This window comes from Pteropus medius, unplaced genomic scaffold, assembly GCF_902729225.1.
Source record: "Pteropus medius unplaced genomic scaffold, Ma_sr-lr_union100, whole genome shotgun sequence".
Classification (NCBI taxonomy): domain Eukaryota; kingdom Metazoa; phylum Chordata; class Mammalia; order Chiroptera; family Pteropodidae; genus Pteropus; species Pteropus medius.
In genome coordinates, this window is record NW_024344437.1 from 3,660,753 (window position 1) to 3,687,370 (window position 26,618).

The 26,618-nt window shown below is 34.5% G+C and overlaps 1 protein-coding gene across 13 annotated transcripts in view; it reads right to left on the bottom strand.

The window, feature by feature from the left end:
* The window catches only part of NBEA (neurobeachin), a 629,692-nt gene that overhangs the window by 353,989 nt on the left and 249,085 nt on the right, over positions 1-26,618 (bottom strand). For all 13 annotated transcript variants that reach the window (XM_039873014.1, XM_039873019.1, XM_039873011.1 and 10 more), the window contains one exon: positions 6,922-7,049. In XM_039873014.1, the coding sequence (XP_039728948.1) occupies positions 6,922-7,049 (128 nt within the window). The remainder of the gene's footprint in view (positions 1-6,921; positions 7,050-26,618) is intronic.

Consider the following 26,618-nt stretch of genomic DNA (forward strand, 5'->3'; position numbering starts at 1 on the left):
GTTTCTTTCAGAATGTCAAATGAAATTTTAAGACTTATAACCTGGACTTTAGGTGTGCTCACTGCTACTGACTTGGTCATTGAGTCTCAGCCAAGCAGGAGATGGGGTAGTGTGTGTGTGTGGGGGAGGGGCCGGGGAGGCAGTATGCGTGTGTGCAAGTACATGATAATTTAGCATTTGTAACGTCCAATGCAAATTCAGAAGTAAATGCTTTCACTTAAACTCTTCTATTTTACATCTACATTCCTTTATTTAATAAGAATCCTGATTTTCAAGTACATAGAATAAAATAATTAGAATGTCAATAAATACTAATTAGTTTTATCCAACATGGAACACTTTCATATAAATACCAATAATGCCATTACAAATAGAATTACTGTCCCCCTACTTTTTTCAGTTTTCAAAAAATACAGTCATTCTATTCTATACTCTCTCCCATATAACCACCACTTAGATAGTTTTCCAAATGTATCCATATTGATGGTCAACATGGGTCCGTATGTTTGTATCTTTCCAGTAAGTTTAGTTGCCTGATGCTTGCTGTGCAGCAGATTTTCCAGGAGAGGTGCATGGGAATAACAGTCACTGAATTCTCACTTGTTAACGGTTTATCATTAGTCTCTATACATGAAAGTCAGTTTGACTGACATTTCGTCCCTTCCTACTCCATTTTTTTGTGGTAGAAAATACGTCTCTCAAAATGTATGATGGCAATGTGATTTTCTTTCAATTATAAGATAATTTGTATTTTTATCTAGATGCATGAAATGTTTTTTATTCTTTTTAAAGTCTATTTATTTTAAGAATACGTCTCAATGTTGGTCATCTGATGTACTTTCTCAGATATTCAGTGTACCTTTTAAATAGAATTTTCAAAATCTTTTAATTCTAGGAGTTTCTTTGAATAACTGATCCCATTATTTTTCTGCTCTTTGCTTTGACTTTCTTCTTTGGAAATTCATATGTATGTTGGAATTCTAAATTTGTCCCTCATCTTTTCTAGTCCTTTTAGTCATTATTTTTTTGACATTTAGAATTTCTTTTTATCTTATATTTCTCTTATGCCTTAACTATAAAGTTTATTTTTTTATTTCTTCTAATTTATCCTTCATTTCTAAAATTATTTTTCCCTTTACTTCCAACTCTTTCCTAATTTCTACTACTGCATTTATGAGATTCTCTAAATTCTTATTTAAATTGTTGTTTAATATCTTCTATCATTTTCTAATGTCACTTAGCTAATTTAAAAACCTTTCATCTTTTTTTCTAGCATGTTTTTATGGTCCGGGGGTGTTTTTCTATTCACTCTCATTTTTCTTATTGCAATACATGGGATTAAGATCTTTTTATTGCTAGTTATTAGTTCTGTTCAATCAGTTTACCTGAACTTTTAGATAACTTTTAGATATTTTTTTCCTCTTTCTTCAAGTTCTAGACATGTCTTTTGTTTGTTTTCATGTAGTTTTGAAAAATATGACAGGCTACTTCATGAGATCTACTAGCTCTGTCTTCCTCAGTATTTTTTGGACTTTCTTTTTGTGGCTCTTGCCCTTTTGTTGCTTAGTTTGGATTGTATTCATAGTAGTTTCACCCCGGCATGAGACTTCGTTCTGGAAGGGAACTGTGGATTAATTTTTCATATGCCTAGATGGCTCTAGCCTCTGACAACCTTACTGTGGAACCCTCAGACTCATCTGCTTTTATTGTGTGTAAAAGCTTCCTTGTTTTAGCCCTCTAGGTTTTCCAGGTTGTATTTATAGACCAGGATACTCAGATGCTCTCCTGTGTCCCACCATTTCTTCCATGCATCTGCTGATACTACATATATCTTAACCCTGTAACTGGATCATTCCTGCCCAATCACATTTTGGGGTTCAATGGGACACTCTGTCACCTACTTTCATTGTAGGTATCTACTTGTTGTTATTGTAGTTATTATTTCACTTATTGTTCTGTCTGTTTTTAATGGAGGAATTCAGGGATATTTAAAAACTCTGCCCTGCTCCCATTGCCATCTACCCAGAATTTGTCATGTACAGTTTTTCATATTATCGCAATTTTAAAATAACTTCTGAAATTACATTTAAGGTATTTTTTTTAATTTAAAATAAACATGCAAAAGTTTTTATAACTAGATGGCCATTTTACTATAAATAATCCAAGTGTGATAAGAGCTTCACTGGGTTCATTCCTTTTATAATAATATTTCAAGGATGCTCTCTTTTGGTGAAGGTAGAAATTTCATGCAATATTTAGATACTTTAAAAACATGCTTGTCTTGGAAATGATATTGGTTATATGATTTTAATAAAATATATATTAATGTCACTAAAAGTATAGTAGACAACTTAGTGACATCTCTTATACTGCTACCATCCTTCTCTAATATGTTTCAACTTATATGTAACTTAAGGGGCAGCCTACATGTTTTACACTCAACCTCATCCCTCCCACCCACATCAGTCTGAACTAATATAAAAGGGGTAGACACCTAACCCAAGGTTAAGCCACTCAGATTTTCTTTTGCTAGGTAGTAACTATAGTCAAATGATAAAAGATATTTATATTAAAAGCACGTTCGGAGTCATGAATGGAATTCTACGCTTAATGACTAGGATGGTGACATTAGTCTTAGAAAAAATAAGCTGATACACAGAGAAACAAAAATAGGAGAATATGAGGTTGCCTTGAGAGTCAAAGGGAGTGGCCTTGACTATTGACTCCCCTCGCCCATTTCCAGGCTGCCCAAAGTCTAACTACATTTCATTTTCTGCCCGTAAATGCTTAAGGGGAGAAAGCATTTCTGCTGTTAACCTCATGATAATTAAGTTACCTTTAATATTCTTGTGATTTCTCAAACATAAAATGCTCACAGAATATGAACAGTGATTCACAGGGCCACTCTGTGCCACGGTGAAACCAGACAGAGTGAAGGACCCTGCTGTCACACACAAACACTCACACACTCCTAAGCATCTCCTCTTCTAATTAACTTGGTGACTACTGCTTCTTTATTACTAATTATAACTCTAGGCCTTTATTACTAATTATAACTCTAGGTTCTTAGGCCTCCTCGATAAAAATTATCAAGCTCTAACCCACTTCCTGACAGTTGGCAACGCATCTGCAACTGGCCCTACTTACTTAAATCCAAATTTTAAAATAGGCACCTCTCAACTCCTTTAAGAAAAGCTCCACAGTCCCCTAAAGTACCTTCTCCATTGCTGCGACACGCCAAATAAACACGACGATTTTTCACCAAAGGTTGTTTTGTCATCTCAGGCTGGGAGGGGTTGATACTTGCATACATACCTACTCTAATTTTTATGTATTTATTGATTTACAAATTTATAAGCTAGAAGAAATTTCTTAGAGAAAATTCAGTACGTTCTAAATAACTAGTCTTCAAAAATAATTATTGCCAAGAGAAATGTATAAGCACCAAAAGATATGGGAAAACAGCAACTGTTAATGAGTGACCTTAAAAGATGTGAACTACATTGACTACTCCTGAATTATACAAGAATAAATTTAAGTCAGGTTGCCTAATAAAAGTGAGAAATTTAAAAAATGAAAGAACATTATTTTAGTCTTTAAAGGACATAACAATATAAACTATCGATGATTAATTATTATATAAGAAAAAAATTTAAATGAACACATGCATGGTTAAGAAAAACTAAGTATAAAATAACACACAAAAATGCAATTCAAATACATTTATCATCACTTTTCTTTTTGTAAGACATTAAAATACCTTCAGTAACCTAAATCCACCTTTGTTCCTATCATACGTAATAGGATAAAGTCAAAAGCAATGAGATTTACTCATCACAAGTACTATTTTTTTAAAACAGAACTATTCAATAGCTGGGGTAAAGATATTTTTATCATGTAAATCTAATGAGTTCTTCACAACAGTTTAACATTTTTTTTCTCAGCGGAAGGGAATTATATATCAAATCAGAGATAAAAAGGGAAATGAAAGAGAGGGGAAAAGAAAGAATGATGAAGAGTATACATTCAAGAACGAGAACATGAAAGGACACGTATTTCTGTAGGCTGGGGTGGAGAGCAAGAATTAACCTCGGGTGACTACAGCAGCCAGCTCGTGGGTGTGAATGATCAATACTGGGAATTCTCACACACGACACACAATTTTACCTATCTTCTCTTATTTTCAAAACTTTTCTGAACCAAAAATGATCACTAACAAAAATAATGTTCTATACAAATACAAGGAAAAATACTGAATATTATGTACTAAAATCTAAGTTGGCAATGTTAATATAAACGATAACATACTTCCTAGCTACAAGTGAAAAATATGTTAATTAATACTGTATAAATAAAATGGCACAGGACCACGAAGACAAGGCATTAATTTGGCATAAGAAACCTGAAGCAGGACTCAAGAATAAGAGTAATTCTGGGGAGAGAAAAAAGGAAAAAGATCCAATGCAGAAGGAAGAGTTGTACAAAAACAGGGAAATGTGATAATGCATAACCTGTTTGCAGGTTTAAGGAATGTGTTCTATAGCAAGAGCATGGAGATGAGTCTGAAAAAGAAGATTATAACTAAATTGTAAAGGATACCAAATGTAGTTCTGTTACACAGCAGAGGTTTCTAGATTTTTGGATTATATAAACTGGCAGAAATTTGAAGGACCATATCTTAACAGTTGTCAATTTTATACTTTGCCAAGTAATGGTATTTAAAAATCAAAACTCAAAACCTAAAAGCTACCATTTGCTATCATTTTATTATGAAAAATCATTTTAACAACAACAACGAAAAAGACATATGAACATTATCTCCACAGTCTTAAATACAGGATATATTAAAATTCTTTGGTTGCAAGAAAGTTATAAAATTGTATTCTGTCAGACAACCAAAAAGTGAACTTTCAATATGTAACTTGTTCTAATGTCTCATTTTCAGCATAGTCACTTTTTTAAAAATCCAAGAGGAATATTCTAATGCTCTTTTGACTCAATTCAGAACTTATGAAAGCCCAAGGAAAACAGCTCTCAATTACCCAGCCATTTCTCCTACTTTCTCTTTGCAGTGCTAGGAAGTAAAAGGAGTTGAGATATATGGCTGTAAAAATTTCTGGAAAAGGGGCTAACACGTGGGGTCCTGACTGACCAATAGCAGCAGTTAAAAAGTTATCTGACAGCAATTCCTTACATTTTAAAATTATCGCAAACTGTTACTTAGGGACCAGTAATGTGAGTCTTATAACTTAAATCCTTCAAATCTGGTGCTGAATTTGTGTCCCAGTTTTAATAACAGTACAGGACCCATTACTACCATTGCTACATTACTAAATTTATTCTGTTTATTTTAGTACGTTTTTGGTAACTATGAATTTATTCTGCAAATTTTAGTAAAAGATATACATATATAAAAAAATAAAAGACTTTTAAAGGAATGAGGAAACATTTAAGATTTATTTTTTTCAGTAATAATTACTGAATCTTTTTCTTATTATAAAAGTTACACACACTACAGAATCACGGCACTGATATTCTCTCTGCCTAGAACAATACTGTTCTGGTAAGCTGTACTGCTCGCCTCTTTTAAGGCTTTGCTCAAAGGTAGCTTTTACCATTGGCCTACTTAAAAATCAGTCGTCCTCTTTAAAACTGCAATCTAACCTGCCATTTCCGTAATTCCAAACTCTTGTGTTGTACTTACCCTTTTATATAGCATTTACTAGCTTCTAACATTCTATATAATGTAATTATTTATTACGTTTAATGCTTATTTATTGTCTCTCCTTGCTAGAACGTAGGCTCCACAAGGCAGTGGTCTTTGTCCGTTATTTACTAATATATTCCAAGTGCTTAAACTAGAGCAAGAACTCAATATTTTGTTTTTAAAAAATGGACAGCCTGCCACGTGTCACCGTTTTGAGAGCTTTACTTGCATTGTGGAATTTACCCCTCCCAGGAGCCCTGTGAGAGAGGCACTGTCATTGACTGCTTCTTACAGAGAGGAACTCAGCTACGAAATGGTCAGGTAAGTCTCAAAGGGCATAGAGCTCAGGAAGCAGTGGAGCAAGACTTCAACTCGGTCCAGTTAAGAACTATTACTGTGCCCCGAGCAGAAACAGATTGTGTGAAAGCGGTTGAGACAGTGAAGGAACAGGCTCAGGAAAACTTCTACAGTAAACAGGAAGTGAAAAGCAGAAAGGTACACATGCGGCTGCTAAACCCAAAGAGCAGCAGCTAAAGCCATCGTTCACCCGCAGGAGCATCTGGAGTTTGACTGCCCTTGCTGATGTTCGCTAACAGTTATAAAACAAAACGTTTTACAAAATAAATAAGGCTCCAGATAACATTTTTTTTGAAAGCTGCTCTCCTGTTACAGGTGCATAAATGAAATCTTCATGACAGTTAATTTACCTTCTTTGCCTCCTCACTCCATTGAAGCTGCTGCTGAGTAAAAGACAACAGCTTCATCAACTCCCCGTTAAGAATTTCTTTTCATTTTCTCAGTTAAGCATGCTCATATCACACACGTTACGTGAATAAGAAAAGTTGCTTAACGAAGCCTGGCTCTTAGGGTGAGAAGGAGTTTTTAGAGACCTTTGCTTAGTAAACATGCCATCCTCGTGACAGATATACAGCAGTCCCAAGAGACTGGGATCATGCAAACCAGAACCTCCCATTCCCACACTTTGTCTCAGTTCTTCACTGTGTTATTAGCTGTGCAATAACATTGACTGTGTAAACATGCTATTTGAAAAACAGGAATAAGGAGAAAGCATATATGAATATCTTAAAGTTTGTGGAAACAATGTCTTTGCATTCTTTTGGCAATAAATATTTCTCCAGAATTACAAATTATGCCATGATTAACAGATACATTATAGGAAACTAAAATAATTAGAATATAGAGAGAAATCATACCTTCTATCAATAGCTCTTGTCCATGACTGCCAAGAAGTGTACGAGATAGGAATGGGGCAAAGTCTACAAAAATTTCACGAAGAAGAGGAGCAACTTTTTCTAAAGCTCTTTCAAGTTTTGCAGTGATGCTGTTGAAATTAAGACATAAAGACTAGTAAATATAATTCAAAATAAAAAGTGAAATAAACTTTACTTCTAAATTATTATCTTTGAAAATTATAAAAGTCCAATTCTAACCCACTGAATAATAACAGCTTCATGTAGAAGGGACACGCTGTGCAGTTTCACATTAGTCATGAGGCCACTCAAAAGACTGCAGCTAAAATAGAATGCCTACATGGTGAAAGGAATCGGGGTTCTGGAACCAGCAAGGGCCAGAGACCCTCTTCATAAGGGGCTTCAAGAAAGAAATTCTTGAATGTCTTCTTTGTCTATCCTTCTATCCATCAAGGAAAAATGGTTTTGAACACTGGATCACTGTGCCTATTATTAAGAATTAACTCTTGATCTCAAGAGTCCCCTGGAAATTCTCTGAAAAGCTAAACAAATAAGAGAATAACTGGAATTCAGTGTAATACAGTTGAATTGCTTTGCCAGAGTAGGCAAGTTACCTTTCATAAGCACACTTAATTTTATTTACCAGTCCCTGCATTATAATTTATATTCTTCAGTATTAAGTTGTAAGTTGTAATGACCACACATAAGAACTGTTTGACATTTTTGAAAACACCCTGAATAGTTTGTATAAAAGAAAAAAACATGGGAAAAAAAAATAACTCTGCTCAGGAGAATAAAAAACATGCTTTGGAGTGTGACTGTTTGGCCTGCAGCGCTGGTTCTATCACCTGTGACCTAGGCGACCTTGGGACATTAGATTTCCTAGGCGACCTTGGGACATTAGATTTCCCGTGCCTGCAAAATGAAAATGATCATAGTACCTGCCCCTTGAGGATTAAGTGAGCCCAGCCATGTAAAGTGCACAGAAAAGTGCCTGGACACAGTGACTGCTATTCTGAATAAAATATATCTTTATTTACTCTTATAAAATGTGACTGATACATTTTTAAAAAATCTGTTTAATAATATAATGTTGGATGACAGCTCATTCTACACAGAAGACATGTAAAGGAAGGAATTAAACAATGCTTCAAAATCATAAAAGTTCTGCCGCAATACTAAGTAACATTTTTGTTACATATGAGGAAAACATGATGACAAAAAGGTATATTACTAATATTTAAAACTGAATTATTATATTTTTAAGCAATTAAATTATTAACTAGGGATTAGGAAGTAATCTAGGATGCCTTCTGTCCTGAATCCTTTGTATCCACAAACCTCACCGTTAGCACGCTGCCTTTGCTATCTGCCTTTGTCTCCTCTTACGTGGGTAAATAACTTTAGAGAAAGGAGAACTGAGGAGGGACCTCAGATCTGGGCACTTCCACAAACACTTAAAGAGACTATTCTGGAGGAACAACTTTAGGCAGGAAAAATAGACGTGGGTGAGACTTCCCAGACTTGCCCAAGATAAAGTCTTCAATGTTCTCCCTACTCTTTTCTTCCCGATGCAAGCACCTCTCTACGATGCTGGCTCTCAGGCTTCGATGTAGATCAGAACCACCTGCAAGGCCTATTTGAACATGGGCTCCCAGAACTCCACCCCAGTTTCTGATCGGGCAGGCCTCTGGGTGTACTGTGAATCGGCACTCCTAACAAATTCCCAGGTGGCCTAAGACTGCTGATCCAGGAAGCACACTTTGAGGATAACTTTTGATGAGAGTATTTGCTACTAGTAACTGGTAATAAAACAGCTAGCAAAGGAACGGTTACCTAACATCACAGAATGATAATAATAAAAAGCTATTCTGACTTTTCGTGAATGCAGACAGAACTTCCTTTTGGGCTCTACTATTTCATTCATTCAGTCGAATCTCCAGGATCATGTCCTATGACTGTTCTCAGCTAAAGCGATCACACTAAGGAAAGCTAAGTAGGAACGGGAAGTGTGAACCTACGAAGAGGAGAAAAATCTAGATATAATTAACGTTCTTCGTTTCTGCAGCTGAATTCTGAGTGAAGCGTGAATATTTATTTTTACTTAAGATTAATTTATGAGAGTAAAATTACTTCAGAAAAATTCTAGATTTACAGAGGTTGACATCATAGTTATATTATTGGATCATAACGTACGACTTTCTCATTAAAGCCAGGAACAGTTTTAGTCCTTAGTTTAAGACTTTTTTCCCAAATTTTACAGGTTTTTGTGTGATTTAGAGGCTTCGGCATTGCAAAAATACTGTTCTTGGTGATTAAGTTAAATATCACATGGAAACTAAACAACTAAATACATGTGCGTGTAATAATATATTCTTATATATTAATATAGTAATTACCTTGGTTTAAGGATAATGGATAAAAACAGACATTTCTCAGTGAATGAATCCCTATAAAATATTTTGCAACTATTTTCTCATAAAATTTAATAGAATATTATATGATGCTTATACTTATCATCCTGCAACCATAATTTTAATTTTCTATTAGGGGCCAAACAATGTAACAATTTACCCAGCAAGAGATCAAAGCTTTTAAATACAGAAAAATCATTATCAAATAATACTGCCAGATTTCTCTATGAACAACAACAAAATCTAAATGGAAAAGTTTCACCTTAAAGAAAATGGACAGGTTTTTGTTGATAATATTTAAAGATTCCTCACGATGTCCTTTAAAGGAAAGTAAACACTGTATGGGATCTTTGTCCTTACATAATTTAAATTCTCAAAGGAAACGGTATAAACATGAATCTCAGCTTTATACCTTCCTCTATCACCTAGCAAATAATCACCCATTATAAAGAAAAACAAAAACAAAACATATTGTGCTTCTATTGCTATTTGAATTCCCATCTAAGAGAAACACACAATGAAAAATTTTTTCCCAACTGCAAGGCATATATGAAAAATTTATCCGTTAACATGTAAAAAAAGAAATTAAAAAAAATTTTTAATAAGGCAGAACTTATTAAAAACTCCTTGTTTTATTTTAAAAATAGAAATAACATTTAATTACCAGAAGAAAACAAGGTTCCGTGGAAAATTACTTTGTAAGAAAAACTGGCATATTTTAATTAATTTAGGGAAAAGACTAGACTAAGTAGTAACTTTTCCATTTTATTTGAAAGTTTATTTTTCATTTATTCAAAAAACATCTAGTTAGTCGCAGGCATTTTTTATGCAGAAATAATACAGAAGTGCACTAGATGCAGAATTTGCCCTCCACAGTCTTGAGTGACGTTTCTAATCTTAATGCTCTTGTAACTTCTTAATATCTGCATATGTTCTTGGGCCCTACACAGAGAATCTTCGACTCCAGGCTGAAATGCATTCTCTCTGGCTATCCTTCCATCTCTCCCTGCTCTATTCTTTTTTATTCCCTTCAGGTCACACGAATGATGCTTGTGATGCTATTTTGACTGTGGCTATTTTTCTGTATAGTAAGTGCAAATTCTTTTAAGAAAGAGAATTACTGATTTCCATGAAGAAAATTACTGTTGTAGCTTGGAAAATTTATCAACTATTCTAGCAAAATTACCAACTATAGGAAAACAAAACATTCAAAGAAAATAATAATGCTTTACATGAAATTCTATAGCCTGGATTAAAACACTATGACTTAAAACATTAAGGGATTATTATTACAGTTTTAAAAACCACAATTATGCATTGGTCTTTATCTGAATTAGGAAACCTTGTTTACAGAGGTTTATAAATTCTGAGAAATTTATTTGAATAAAAATATAATTAACTTATGGGAGAAAAAAGGTTAAGAAAACTCGTGGCTGCAAATTATCAAATCTTACCAAATGTAACTGGCCTGGAAACACATCTAAGGCCAAGGTAACTGTAAATACATGAATCAGCAAAAAAAAAAAGAATCAGCAAAAAAAGCATCTCGTTTCTAAATAAATCCCCTTTATAAATATGCTGCACAACAAAGTGTTGATTATTTTCAAATGTTATATGTTTTAGAATTCTAGCAAAACATGCTACTTTTATTTAGGACACTGCTTATATCGTGAGTTGTATTTTAATAAACTACCTTGTGTTTGTGCCAATTTATAGTTATAATTTTCACTTACTTTTGATTTCAATTTTTTGTATTCTCCTAGGTCCTTAGCATAATGTCAAAAATACAATAAACACTTAATATTTTAGTTTGGCATATTAAAGTTCTTAAACTTCTTTATTCATTTCTTAAAACATATAAAATGGATATGCATAATAATAAATCAAGAATGAAAATAATTATGTACCCTTCAGCAATGTACTTAAAAGATATTGCCCAAATATAAAGGAAATTATTATATAAGTAAATTCCACAGTAGATTTTATTAATCAATTATTCCTATGTAAATTAGAAAATGCAGGCAGTGGCTAAGTGAACCGATTTCCTTAAGTAAAATTAGGTGCAAGATTAGGAGAGTGTTAATGATAGCAAAATATTACATGCTGCCAAGTTAAATTCTTAATGAGCTACACATTATGACTAGTAATTGACAAACACTGACTTTAAGTATTTTGTCTGTATTTCACTAATCTTCTAGTATGTAATATAAATAGAGTAGATAGCTGGTGAGTAAAAACTTCCTAGATCTCAGAAACTGTGACACTGTAAGCTATGGAAAAACAGTTTCTTTAAACTATAACTTTTCAGGGCTGCAGTCACTAAGCAAAACATGAAGCTGAAAAAAACTCTTGCTCATTTCATTTTCCCATGATCTTTTAAATTGAAAACTGGCATCTTCTTCTCATTCTTCCTTAACGCAATCATATACATTTTCAAATGCATGATGTACTGATTAAGAAAGTAGATAAAATTACAAGGACACCAAAAAATTAAACCCAACTAGAATTCTTTTGTATGCAAGAGGTTCACTCCTTTATGTGGTAAACTATATTTGAAGCACACATTTTTCAAGTTTCAAGAAATGTAATGCTGGAATGTCTTTACATAATTATAAAAGCTTCTTTGGAGTGAAGTTTTAGAAATCGTTAAATCCATGTTTTGTAGGCGGAAAGAAAATGAAAAAAAAACTGAAAGGGAACAATTCCTTCATTTCTAGTTGCTAGTCAAATAAAACAGCATAAAAATTAACTATACTGAAATAAAAATATAAAGTCCAGAATATGTTATTTAACAGAGACAAAAGAACAAACCTAGTAATATAAAGAGTAAGGCTAATTGTGCTTTATATAAGTGATGTAAAATTGAAGTAATAAAACTTTTCTTACTAAATAACAATGTTGATATATTATAAAAGAGATTTCAGAGTAGTAGATACTGCAGTGGATCAGCAAACCCCCTTTAGGACAGAGATCCTCACTCCCTGGAAAGTTCAAAGGAGGACCACTGGGTTATGGCTCACGCAAATCCCTCCCAGAAGGAACTTGTCTCACCCAGAGTTAAGTCTTCTCATTGAGAGCAATCTGCATTCAAACGCTAGTGGTATGGGCAACAAAAGGCCCAGGTCCCTTGACTCAGTTGAGGACATCCCTAAGAGTCATTCCACCTTCAGAGCTTTCCCATGGAATGGCCTTGGGCCTCCCTTACAACGGCATCACTTTCTTCCTGACTAACTCTCCCTTCCCACTTCCTTATGGGGGTGTGATCAAAAGCACACCTCGCTAAGCCACCTGTGCACGATGCTCTATCTACGAATTAGTTTCCTGGGGTAGTGGTCAGTTCATGAGTATTTTTTTTAGCGTAGTACCTGGTTCACATCATATTTTTTAAAAATATAAACTGAAAAATCATCGATTAGGAATAGGAACTTCCATTTAGTCATAGAAAGCTGGAAAGGGTCGCTCCCACACTGATGACAACAGAAAGCCAGACAATCTACAGGCTCTTAGATGCAGCTGTTAGAACCTCTGAGAGCTGAGGTTTCAGGCCAACCAACTAGCCTTGAAATCTAAAGACAGGAGCCTTGAAGGAGACATGGGAGGGATGCAAGAACTTGCTTGGGTACCATATAAGCTGGTAAGAAGTCAGCTAAAACTTTTAATAAATTGCTGAAGTTCAAGTGTGAGCTAATGCAAGAGAATAAAACTGTCAGAGCTGCAGACACAAAGGGAGTTGGCAGTAATTTGCAGGCTCTTCTCCACAAACCTCGCCAATACTCCTGAGGAAGGCTGGGACAGCATGGAGCATGAGGAAGTCCCTCGCTGCTGGGGGCTGAAGGAGGGAAGCAGTAACTGCTACAGAAAAGACACGAAGCCCATCTCATCCCTACATCCTCTATGAAACGAAGTTTACATCTATGAAAAGGACAGCAAAGCCATTCATTTGCAGGGCACGGGAGAGCCTACTGAAGCTGAGAAAGAGAATAAAAAACAAAACTCTTGTGAGAGGGGCAGGAGTTCATCCTGAGTCCTGATATTTAGATATTCTGCAACCACTTGGGAATGGGTGGGATCAATGGGAAAGCCTGACTTCCAAGACCCTGGGCAGCACCTGCCTGAAACCAAGTCTGAACCAGAATAACATAAAACAACCACATGTCCCCCAAACAGCAGACCTGCAAGTATCCAATAACAAATAACAGCAGACTACTGTTGCAGAGGGGGCCACAGTGTAGAGAACCCCTTTGAAGTGCAGGATCAAAGGAAAGCCTAAAGATGAGGTTAAAATAGGAACACTGAGTAAAACATTTTGACAAACGAGCCCCCAGATTACCACAGGAAAAGGTAGATAAACTAAAAGCAGTGAGAGTAACTAAAAAGAAAACACAAACCTCGCTTAACTCCTGAGTAGAATGATTGAACTCCCAACAGTAGAGGCTCAGCATAAGAAGAGGCAGATGCATATCTGGCATAAACACTACAAATGTCAACCACTACTGTCCTATATCTGATATTCAGTTTTCATACAAAAAAAAAATAAGATAAACAAATCAGAAAAATCGATGTAATCAGAATCACAAACCAAACAGAATCAGAATCACAGACAAACGAGATGTTGGAACTATCAGACACAGATTTTAAAATAACTATGATTACATGTTAAGAGTTAATTAATAGTTGAAAAGATAGTCAACATGCATAAATGGATGGGGAATTTCAGCACAAACTAAGAAAATGTAAAAAAGAAACAATGCTACAAATGAAAAATACAGTGGAGACAATAATGCCTTTAATGGGCTTATCAACAGACTTACTAGCATCAAGGAAAGAATCAGTGAATTAGAAGATAAGCCAAAGAAAAAAAGACATTGAAACAAAAAGAGAAAATGTATGAAAACAGTGGGATGTTTTTATGTGTACACATGGGACTGCCCACCTGGAAAGGGTGTGGAACTAGCAAAGTGTGGTGGTACACAGGGCTGCCCCATCCAGGGAAAGTACAAAGCTAGTAGGGCACTGCAAAGAGCACAAAGAGGCCCAGTCCAGACCCAGCTCAGGTAGCACATAATTAAAGCAATAAGACATACCTCATTCACACCAGGCAGCCAAACCCACAATGGCAGCCCCACATAGATCAAAAGGACAAGGAAGCACTCAAACACCAGGATGCTCCACCTAGAACCCACTCCTGCTGGCCAGGTTGCCTACCAGGCAATACACACCCCTGCCCCAACGACAACTGGCCTGCTAAAACCATCTGGCAGAAAGTATATTTGAAGAAATAATGGTTGAAGACTTTCTGAATCTGGGGGAAGGAAATGACAACCAGGTCCAGGAAGCACAGAGTTCCAAACAAGATGAACCCAAAGAGACCCACGCCAAGACATACTATAATTGATATGGCAAGAGTTAAAGATAAAGAGACAATCTCGAAAATAGCAAGAAGGAAACAAGTCATGTATAAGTGAAACCCCACGAGGCTATCGGCTTATTTCTCAGCAGCAAATTTACAAGCCAGAAGGGACAGGAAGGAAATATTTAAGGTGCTGAAAGAAAGGAACAGCCTAGAATACTATATCCTGCAAGACTATACCCTGCAAGGTTATCATTCAGAATTGGAGGAAAGGGAGTTTTCCAGACAAGCAAAAACTAAAGGAGTTTGTCACACTAAACCAATTCACAAGAAATGTTAAAGGGTCTTCTTTACACAGAAGAGAAAAGGTCATAACCAGAAATAAGATACAGGAAAGAAAAAAACTCACTTGTAAATTCAAATATATAATAAACACGGTGAATCGACCACTTAAAAACTAATATGAAGGTTAAAAGGACAAAAGTAGCAAAATTGACTGTAACTAAAATAAAGTCAGGGATACACAAAACAAAGAGATATAAAACATGACATGAAAAAAAAGTGTGTGGGGGGGGAAAAGTATAACACTTCATAAATGCATTGGAAATTATCTGACTATCAGCTTAAAACAGGTTGTTATAGATATAGATGGATATGTATGAACCTGATGGTAACCACAAACCAAAATCTACCAAAACTACAGAAGAATAAAGATAGGAACTCAATCAAGACACTAAAGAAAACCAGTAAATAAAAAAGAAATAGATCAAGAGAATAAGAAAGGAACAGAGAACAACAAACAATCAAAAACAATGAAGAAAATGGCAATAATTACTCTAAATGTAAATGGACTAAATGCTCCAATCAAAAGACACTGGGTAGCAGAATGGGTAAAAAAAAAAAACAAGACTCATCTACATGCTGCCTACAAGGGTCTGACTTTTAATCAAAAGACACACACAGACTGAAAGTGAAGGGATGGAAAAAGATATTCCATGCAAACAGAAACAAACAAAAAAATCTCAGGCAGTGATACTCAGATTAGACAAAATAGACTTTTAAACAAAGAATGTAAAAAGAGACCAAAATGTACATTATATAGTGATGAAGGGGTCAATCCAAGAAAAGTATATAACAACTATAAATATCTATGCACCCAATATAGGAGCACCCAAGTATATAAAACAAAGTTTAACAGACATAAAGTCAGAAGGAACAATCATACAATAATAGTTGGGGACTTCAATACCTCACTCAACTCAATGGGTAGATCATCTAGAAAGAAAATTAATAAGGAAATAATGGTCTTAAGTGCCACCTTAGGCCAGATCGACTTAGTAAACACTTATGGAACACTTCATCCCCCAACTGCAAATGACACATTTTTCTCAAGTGCACATAGACTATTTTCCAGGATACACTACATATTGGGCCAAAACACAAGCCTCAAAAAAATTCAAAAAGACTAAAGTTATATCAAGAATATTTCCTGACTGCAAATGCATGAAACTAGAAATCTAAAACTGCAGAAACTGGAAAAAACATACATATACACACAAATACATGGAGATTAAACAACATGCTACTAAACAACAAATGGATCAAAGAGGAAATCAAACAGGAAACAAAAACTACCTTGAGACAAATGAAAATGAAAACACAACTTAACAAAATTTATGGGCTACAAGACAAGTAGTTATAAGAAAGTTTGTAACTATACAGTTCTACCTCAAGAAGCAAGAAAAATTGCAAGTGAATAATCTAACTTTACTCCTAAAGAACTATAGAAAGAATAAATCCCAAAGTAAATAGAAAAAATATTAAAGATCAGAGTAAAAATAAATGAAACAGACACTAAAAAGTGTAACGGAAAAGATAATTGAAACTAAGAGCTGGTTCTTTGAAAGGATAAATGAATTTGACAAACCTCTAGCAAGACCTTCAAGGAAAAAAAAAAGCCAAAATAGATAAAATTAGAAATGAAAGAAGAGAGATTATGACTGATACTATATAAATACAAAAGATCATTAAAGAATACTATGAACAGTTCTGTGTTAACAAATTCAAAAATTTAGAAGCGGATAAATTTCTAGAAACACACAACTTTCCAAGACTAAACCAGAAAGAAACAGAGAATCTGAACAGATGATTACTTGCAAAGAAATTGAAACAGTAATCAAAAACCTTCCCCAAAATAAAAGTAGAGGACTCCGTAGTTTAACAGCTGAATTCTATCATACAGTTAAAGAATTAGCACCTGTTCTTCTCAAACTATTTCAAAAATTTGAAGACAAGGAACACTTCTAAACTCATTCTACAAAGAATTACCCTGATTCCAAAACCAGACAAAGACACTGCAAAAAAGGAGGGAATTACAGATCAATATTCTAATGAACACAGATGCAGAAATTCTCAACAAAATACTAGCAAACGAATTCAACAATACATTAATAGGATTATACAACATGATCAAGTGAGATTTATACCAAGGAAGCAAAGATGATTCAAATATCCACAAAAGAATTAATGTGATTGATCACATCAGCAAAACCAAGGATTAAAATCAAAAGATCATTTCAATAGATGTAGAAAAATCATTTAACAGAATTCAATATCCATTTATGATAAAAACTGAAAATAAAGTGGTTATAGAAAAAACTTACCTAAACAAGATAAAGGCTGTACACAAACAAACCCACAGCTAACACCATAGTCAATGGTGAAAAGCTGAAAGCTTTTCTTTTAAGATCAGGAACAAGACAACAGTGGCTACTCTCATCACTAATATTCAATATAGTTTTGGAAGACCTAGCCACAGCAATAAGACAAAGGAAAAAAAAGGCATCTGTATTGGAAGAGAAGAAGTAAAACTGTCACTATTTCCAGATGGCAAGGTAACACATATTTTTAAAATAACCCTAAAGAATCCATCAAGAAATTAATAGAATTAGTAAATGAATTCAGTAAAGCAGCAGAATACAAAATTAATGTAAAGAAATCCATTACATTTAGAATGATCAGAAGGAGAAATTATGAAAACAATCCAATTTATGGCTGCATCAAAAAAATAATAAAATACGTAGAAATAAATATAACCAAGGAGGTGAAAGACCTATACTCTGAAAACTGTAAGACATTGAAAAAAGAAACTGAAGAGGACACAAATAAATGGAAGGATATACCATGCTCATGGACTAGAAGGATTAGTATCTTTAAAATGACCATATTACCCAAATCAATCTACAGATTCAATGCAGTCCCTACCCAAATACCAGTCTTTATTTTCATTCTAGAACAAAAAATCCTAAAATTTATATAGAATCACAAAAGACCACAAATAGTCAAAACAATCTTGAGAAAGAACAAAGTTGAAGGTATCACGCTCCCTGATTTCAAACTATACTATAAAGCTATAATAATTAGAACAGTATGGTACTGGCACAAAAACAGACAAATAGATCAATGGAACAGAATAGAAACAGAAATAGACCCTTACTTATATGGTCAATTAATCTATGAAAAAGGGGGCAAAAATATGCCTTGGAGAAAGGACAGTCTCTTTAACAAATGGCGTGGGGAAAACCAGACAGATAACACATAAAAAAGAGAAACTAGACTGTACAGAAATAAACTAAAAAATGACTAAAGACTTAAATGTAAGATCTGAAACAATATAACTCCTAGAAGAAAACATGGGTAATAAATTATTTGACATCAGTCTCAGTAGTTTCTTTTTGGGTGTTTCCTCCATCAAGGAAAACAAAGGGAAGAATAAACAAATGGGTCTTCGTCAAACTAAAAACGTCCTGTCCAAAAAAACAAAAAGACAACCTACTAAATGAGAGAATACATTTGCAAATGATATATAAAATAAGGGGCTGCTATCCAAAATATATAAGAAACGAACATGATTTAATAACAAAAATATAAACAATTCAATCAAATAATGGGTAGAAGACATGAAAACAAATTTCTCCAAAGAAGATATACAGATGGCCAACAGATACATGAAAAATCAACAAAGAAATGCAAATCAAAACCACAGCAAGATACTAGGATGGTTGTTATCAAAAAGTCAAGAAACAACATGTAGAGAAAAGAGAACCATTTGTGCAGTGTTAGTGGATCTTCGAATTGCTGCAGCCACAGGAAAAAGAATGGACATTCCTCAAAAAAGTTAGAAATTGATCTACCAATTCCTCTTCTGCATATTTATCTTTAAGAAGAAGAAAAACAGAAAAAAAAGATAAAAAATATGAATAATAAAATAATAACTACATGTCTATCAACAATTACTTTACATGTAAATGGATGAAATGCTCCAATCTAAAGACATAGGGTAGCTGAATTGATAAGAAAACAAGACCATTATATATGCTGCCTACCAGAGACTCATTTCAGATCATAAAGACACACATAGACTGATAAAGATATTTCATGAAAATGGAAACAAATGAAAAACCTAGGGTAGCAATACTTATACCAGACAAAATAGACATTGAAATAAAGGCTATCAAAGAGAAAAAAAGGGGCTCAGTAATCCCACTTCTGGATATTTATCCAAAGAAACTCAAAACACTAATTTGAAGAAATATATACACCCATATGTTCACTGCAGTGCAATTTACAACAGTGAAGATATGGAAATAATCTAAGTGCCCATCAGTAGACCACTGGATAAAGAAGAAATGGTACATATATGCAATACAATATTAGTTGGTCATAAAAAAACCAAAATATTACCATTTGTAACAACATGCATGGATCTAGAGAGTATTAAGATAAGTGAAATAAGTCAAGGAAAGACAAATATCATATGATCTCACTTATATATGAAATCTAAAAAACAAAATAAATGAGCAAACAAAACAGAAATAGACTTATAGATACAAAGAACAAACTGATGATTGCCATATGGGAGGGGGTCTGGGAGGCGGCTGAAAAAGGAAAAGGGATTAAGAATTATAAATTGGTAATTACAAAATAATAACAGGGATGTGAACATAGAGAATATAATCGGTAACACTGCAATAACTATGGATAGTACCAGGTGGGTACTAGACTAATTGGGGGACTGAATGTAAACTCTAATTGAAAAACAAAAATTAAAAAAAGAAACCAAAGACTATAATAAGAGACAAAGAAGAACTCAGTAATTCCACTTCTGTATATTTATCCAAAGAAACCTAAAACACTACTTCCAAGGGACATGTGCATCCATACGGTCAAGTATTATTTACAATATCCAAGAAGACAACCTGGGTGTCCATAAATGGATAAAGAAGAAATTTTATATATATATTTATATATATATATGTTAATTATATATATGTATATATGTTTATATATATGTATATATAAACATATATACATATAGAGAGAGAGATAGGGAGAGAGACACACACTATATATAGAGAGAAAGAGACAGAGAGACAGATACACACAGACAATATATATATATATATATATATATAGAGAGAGAGAGAGAGAGAGAGAGAGAGAGAGAGAGACACACACACACACACGCACGCGCAATGGAATATTACTCTGCCATAAAAAAGAATGAAATCTTGCCACCTGCAACAACATGGGGTCCTAGAGGGTATATACTTAGTGGAGTAAATCATACAGAAAGTCAAATTGATAGTTACAAAATAGTCATGGGGACATAGGATTTAGCATAAGGAACATAGTCAATAATACTGTTATAACTATGGTGTCAGATGAGCAGCAGATTTTTCAGGGTGATCACTTCATAAGTTATATAAATGTCTAATCACTATGAAACTAATATAATATTGTATGTAAACTGTAATTGAAAAATAAAAAAAATAAAAATAAAAATATAGATAAGTTTAAAGAAAATGAAGCAGAAAGAATTGCCATTAAAAGCCTAATACAAAGAAAGTTAAGGAGTTGAAAGATTTAATTAGATGAGATATTAAACTTATATCATACTTGACTAATTTTTTTATAAGTTAAAAATTACAAGAAAATTTAATTTTCATATGATATAATTAAGGAATAGAATAAATGGATCTAACATAACCCAGTGGAAAAAAGTAACTAAAAAAAACTAAGCCATTCAATGTTTATACTCAATCTAATTTGTAATGATAAACAAACTAGCTACATGAAAAGAATTTGAATTTCCACCTTTAGTAACAATCTGATCCCCCTGCTTAGAGTGACTAGGAAAGCTGGATAAAAACCAAAACAAAATCAAACAAACTCTTGAGGGCAATGGAAAGTTAAGACAGGCACCCATTATTTGACCATGATCCTAAAAAGAAGAAACTCGAAAGAGGTAATTTTGGTATCTGAGCCACTGTTCTCACATGCATATGTTTTTGGAAGAAGCTGTTCCAATAGTTCAGCAGTTGAACAAAATTTTTAACAAGTGTATGGAAAAAATCTGAAGTTCAGGGCCTACCAAAAGGGAGGAAGCCCTTAGAAGAACCCTATGATTCAAAGGGGACTCTGTAAATTATACCCTAGAGTCGTAGTGGACAGGACATGACTAGCCCTAGTCTGTATTATGTCATGTAGGATTGCTGGTGCCTATCAAAAGCAAATGTAACTTTTTTTCTAGGAGAAAAAACAAACCCCAACATTTTGTACTTTCCTAATTTCTCTTTACAATCTTTCATATACTAGCTTCTTCACAATATAATGAAAACAAAAGACATTAAAGTAGACAAGAAGATATTATTGAATAGCAGGAGAAACACAAAATCACAGAGAAAGGTCCAGGAGAAGCCAAATAATGGCTTTAATGAATTAAAGCCAGACAACTGGAAGAGAATATTAAACTATAAAAAATAAAATGAAAATTCTAATACAAAAAAATGAAATTAAGAACTCAGAAGATTAGAAACAGCTAAAGAGAGAATTAGTAAAATGCACTATGAGTCAAAGAAAAAATTCAGAATAATGGAGTGGCGGGGAAGAAGGGAATGAGAATATACACAGGTGATAAGTAAAGAAAATGTCGAGTATATATACAATTTAAGTCTTGGAAAGATATTGAGTGAGAGGCATATTTAAAGAAGTAATGGCTAAGAATTTTCCAGCCACTGATGAAAGTCACCAAATTTCAGATCTGAGGAGCACTATATGCTATATTTATCCCAAGCTGGATAAATACAAAGAAACCACACAGAGCCTGAGTATATCACAGTAAAAGTGCTACATACCAAAGAAAGAGAAAACCTTAAAAGCAGACAGCAGGGGTGAGAAAGAGTAAGGACATGAGCAGAGAAGCAGCAATAAGACTGAAAGTTAACCTTTAAAAAAAAAAAAAGGCAAAACGGTGAAGAAAACAAAGAAATGAAAACCAACAGACAGTTGAATAATATCATCAAAGCACTCAAAAAACAAATAAACAAAAACAAAAAAAGTCTGCCAACCTAGAATCTATGATGGTCCAAAATATCCTTTAAAAAAAAGAGGTTAATTTCAAAGATTTTTAGTCAAATAAGAACTGAGAGACTTCATGAGTGGCAGGCCTGCATTAAATGAAATACTAAGGAGGTGGAGTATTCTTCAAGAAGGAGGAAAATGAGGCCAGAGGAAATCAAGTATTCGGAAAGGAATGATAAGCAACAAAAAATGATAAACACTTGAGTAAATCTAAACAGATGCATACACACATACATATACATACATGTAGAAGTGTGTTAGAAAAATTAGGGGCAAATAAAGTTATACTAAGATGCATTGTCTGGGAAGAGAACTTAGACAAATCGAGAATTAACCTTGCACTCTGGAGGATGATCACTTAAAACACTGGTTCTCAAAATGTGTTCTTAGAACAGAGTAGCATCAAGATCATTTAGTGTAATGACTAATTTTGTGTGTCAATTGACTGGCTTCCGGGGTACAGATATTTTGTTAAATATTGTTCTGAGTTTATCTGTGAGGGTGTCTCTGGATGAGATTAATATTTGAATGGGCAGACCGAGTAAAGCAGATTATTCTTAATGTGAATGGGCATCATCCATTCAACTGAAGAAGTGAACAGAATAAAAATGTTAAGAGGGAACTCTTTCTGTCTGACAGTTGGAGCTGCGACATTGGTCTTTTCTGGCCTTCGAAATTGGACTGAAAAGTTAGCTCTTCTTGGGTCTTGAGCCTGACAACTTTTAGACTAGAATTTATACCACTGGCTTTCCTGAGTCACCAGCTTCCTAACAGCATATCCTGGAACTTCTCAGACTTTGGGGATCCACTGAATCAGAATCTTAGGGGTAGGACACAGCAATCTGTTTTAATAAGCCTTCCACGTAACTCTGTTGCATGCTGATGATGTCTGCATGTTGATGTCTACATGCTGAGCTAAGGGGAAAATACTACTATATAATCCTCAACCTAATGGTTTCTTGTTACTTCCCTCTTAGTAAACGTTTCTTTGGCAATATGAATAAAATTGATCAATCACTGCACAAAGACATGGAAGGAAGGAAGGGAGAAAAGGAAGGAAGGAAGGAAGGAAGGAAGGAAGGAAGGAAGAAGGGAAGGAAGGAAGGAAGGCAGGAGAGGGAGGAGGGACGGAGGAGGGAGGGAGGGGAGGAGAGAAGGAAGAAAAGGAGGGAGGAAGGAAGTTAGCAAATGCAAATAATAAGTATCAGAAATAAAAAGAAAAAATTATCATAGAATATATGAATGTTAAAAGAATAATAAGAGAATACTATGAATTGCATTATGCCAATAGACTCTACCAAAACTGATACTAGGCAAAAGAGAAAATCTGGGGAGACTTGTAACTATTAAATTAAAAATTTAATTTAAAAACTTTCCCAAAAAGGAAGATCCAGGATCAGATGTCTTTATTTGTGAAGTACACCAAATATTTCAGAAAAACCAACAAAAACAAAGAAAAAACACCAATCATTCTTCAACATCAAAAATTCACCAAAATATGTTCAAAAACACCAAAAATTCTTCAAGAGAGAAAACAGATTTTACATCACAAAGAAACTGGATTCCTTCCAGGAATTCAAGATTTGTTTAACATTTAAAAAATAAATCAATAGACCATATTAGCTGAAAAAGGAGAAAAACTACATGGTCATCTCAGGGTATGCAAAAAAATCAATAAATCAGAAAATAAAATTCAGTACACATAATGACAGCAACTCTTGGTTAATTATAAACACAAAAGACTTCTTATATTTGATGAAAAGTATTTATCATAAATAGAGAGGACACATCAAAATTAATGACGACACGTTCAAAGCTTTCCTTCTGAGATGAAGAAAAGAACGCCGGCTCTAACCAGTTCTATAGAAAACTGCAGCAAAGGTACTGCAACCACACAGGAACTGCTTTTCTTTAGTAAGACTTTTTCCCTGACTCACGCTACCTTTGTTCAGTCTAATAGGGCTTTAACTTGCTTCCTTTCAACTAGATTCTTCCACCTTCAGGCATATGGTACGTCCACTCCCTTAACCACTAAGCCCTTAGGACATCAGGTTCTATTCAGCATCAGAGTCTCTAAGGATTAAAGCCTCAGGTCTATAGGCCCTGAATATAGCAGAGTTTCAGTAAAACTAAAGATAACATCTTGACCTCTGTTGCATTTCAGCCTGGGACCCATGGAGACAGAAAGACCCTACTGGCCACGTCCCGTTAAAACCAGACAAAACGATGCCATGACTGACATCAGGGCCTGATGGAATGATTACCTGCCTCCTACCCTAGCCTTGATCAATCAGTAGAGCCCAGGACCCCAACTCCCTTATCTACCATGACTGATTTTTTCCCTATATCACCATTGGGGAGCCATGTGTTTGAGTACTAGCTCACCTGTGTCTCTGGGCTTGGTACCATTTCCTTAAATAAACCCTTACTTTCTTTCCTGAAAACTCCTGTCCGTGTCTTATTGGGCTTTGATGTGTGCGAACAAACCCCTTTAGTTTGGTAACAGTACTAGGTGGTACTACAAGCCGAGAAAAGCAAAAAGGTGTAAGGACTGTAAGTTGGGCTAAACTGCCAGGACTCACAGACAAAATGACTGTATATACATATTTATTTAGAAAGAATTCTAAATAAATAATTAGGACTAATAAGTGAAGGTTTCAGGATACTAGTTCAATATACTGAAATGGATTATACACAAGCAAACTAAAACAAAATTAATAAAAGAAATAATTAAAACAAAAAAATCAAATTTCATTTTTCACCTTGAAGGAGTAAGATGGTCTAGAATTACTTTCCATACCAACTAGAAAATTGTACAAAATACAGAGAACAACTATTTTCAGACAAACCAAGCAGCACAAAACCATAAATCCAGAAGAAAGAGAAACAAGTGAGGTGAGTCCCACCACTATCCAGGTTTCCTGCACGGCAGTATTTCCCTCATTAGAGAATATCCAGAACCCAGGAAGCTGAGGTAACAAGACTAAAACCGCATTTCAGGAAGGCCAAGGTGACTAGAATCTGGAGGACAGAGTACCCAAGAGGCAGGAGTTATAAACAGAAATAACTGTGAGTCTTTGGCTGAATAACACCTGAAAGTTCTCAAGGTTAGAACAGCTTCTGAGGAAAGAACAATCAGGAAGGAGCTGCAATACAAACATCTCACAGAAGGGTGAGAGTTGCCTGTGTTCCCTCTGGCCGGAAACAAGGTGCCTCATTAAATACGCTGAGTGTTAAGGAGAAATCCCAGCGCATGATCTGTGTGTGGCACTATTAGTCCAAGACTAACAGCCACCCTAGCCCAGCTCTGCCTTAAAAGGTCCTAAAAAACAGGCTGTATGAGGAAAGAAAGCCTTTTGAACAAATGCTGGCCATTCATAGGCAAAAATACAAACCTTGACGTAAACCTCACACCCTACACAAACTTTGCTCAAAATGGATCATGGACTCAAAACTAAAACTATTTATAAAACCACAAAACTTTGAGAAAATCTTCAGGACTTAGGGCTAAGTGAAGACTTCTTAGACATGACACCATGATAAGTTAGACTACAACAAAAATGCAATTTTCTTCTGCCAAAGACCCTATTAAAAGAATGAAACAAACTACAGTCTGGGAAAAAATACTTGCAAGCCACATTTCTGAAAAAGGACTTGTACTGAAAATAAAAAAAGAACTCTAAAAGCTCAAAAGTAAAAAAAAAACAGTACAATTACCAAATGGGAAAAAGACATGCACAGACATTTCACTGAAGAGGACATATCGGTGGCAAACAAGCACATGGAAAGATGTTCAAATCATCCATTAGGAAAATGCAAATTAAGACCACGATATCACTACATACCTAAGAGAATGACTAAAAAAAGGCAACACCAAAATGCTGATGAAAATAAACTGGACGATCATACACTGTTGGTGAGACTAATCATGTACTTACCATATAAACCCAGTAATCTCACCTTTGGGGACTTATCACCAGAGAAATGAAAACTTATGTTCACAAAAAAAACACACAAATGTTCATTTCCACTTTTTTCATAATAGCCCCAAACTGGAAAAAACCTAAATGTCCTTTAGTGGGTAAATGGTTAAAAAAACTGTCATACAACCGTATCATAAAATACTACTCAGAAATACAAAGTAATGACCTATTAATACAGCTTGGATGGATCTCACGGAATTATGTTGACTGAGCAAATGTCAATCTCAAAATGCACCTCTGAAATTTGTAAGTCAGAGAAGAAATCATAAAGTCAGAAAAAATGTAGAATAAAAATGAAAACAACATAAAGAAATTTGTGAAATACAGCTAAATCCGTGCCTAGAGGAAAAGGTAAGGCTTTAAATGCTCATATTAGAAAAGAATAATTATCTAAAATAAAAAATATAAGCAAAGGGTCAGCAAACATTTTCAGTAAAGGGTAAGACAGTAAATATTTTAAGCTTTTAGGACATATTATCTTTGTTGCAACCATTAACTCTACCACTGTAATGTGAAAGCTGTCACAGGCAA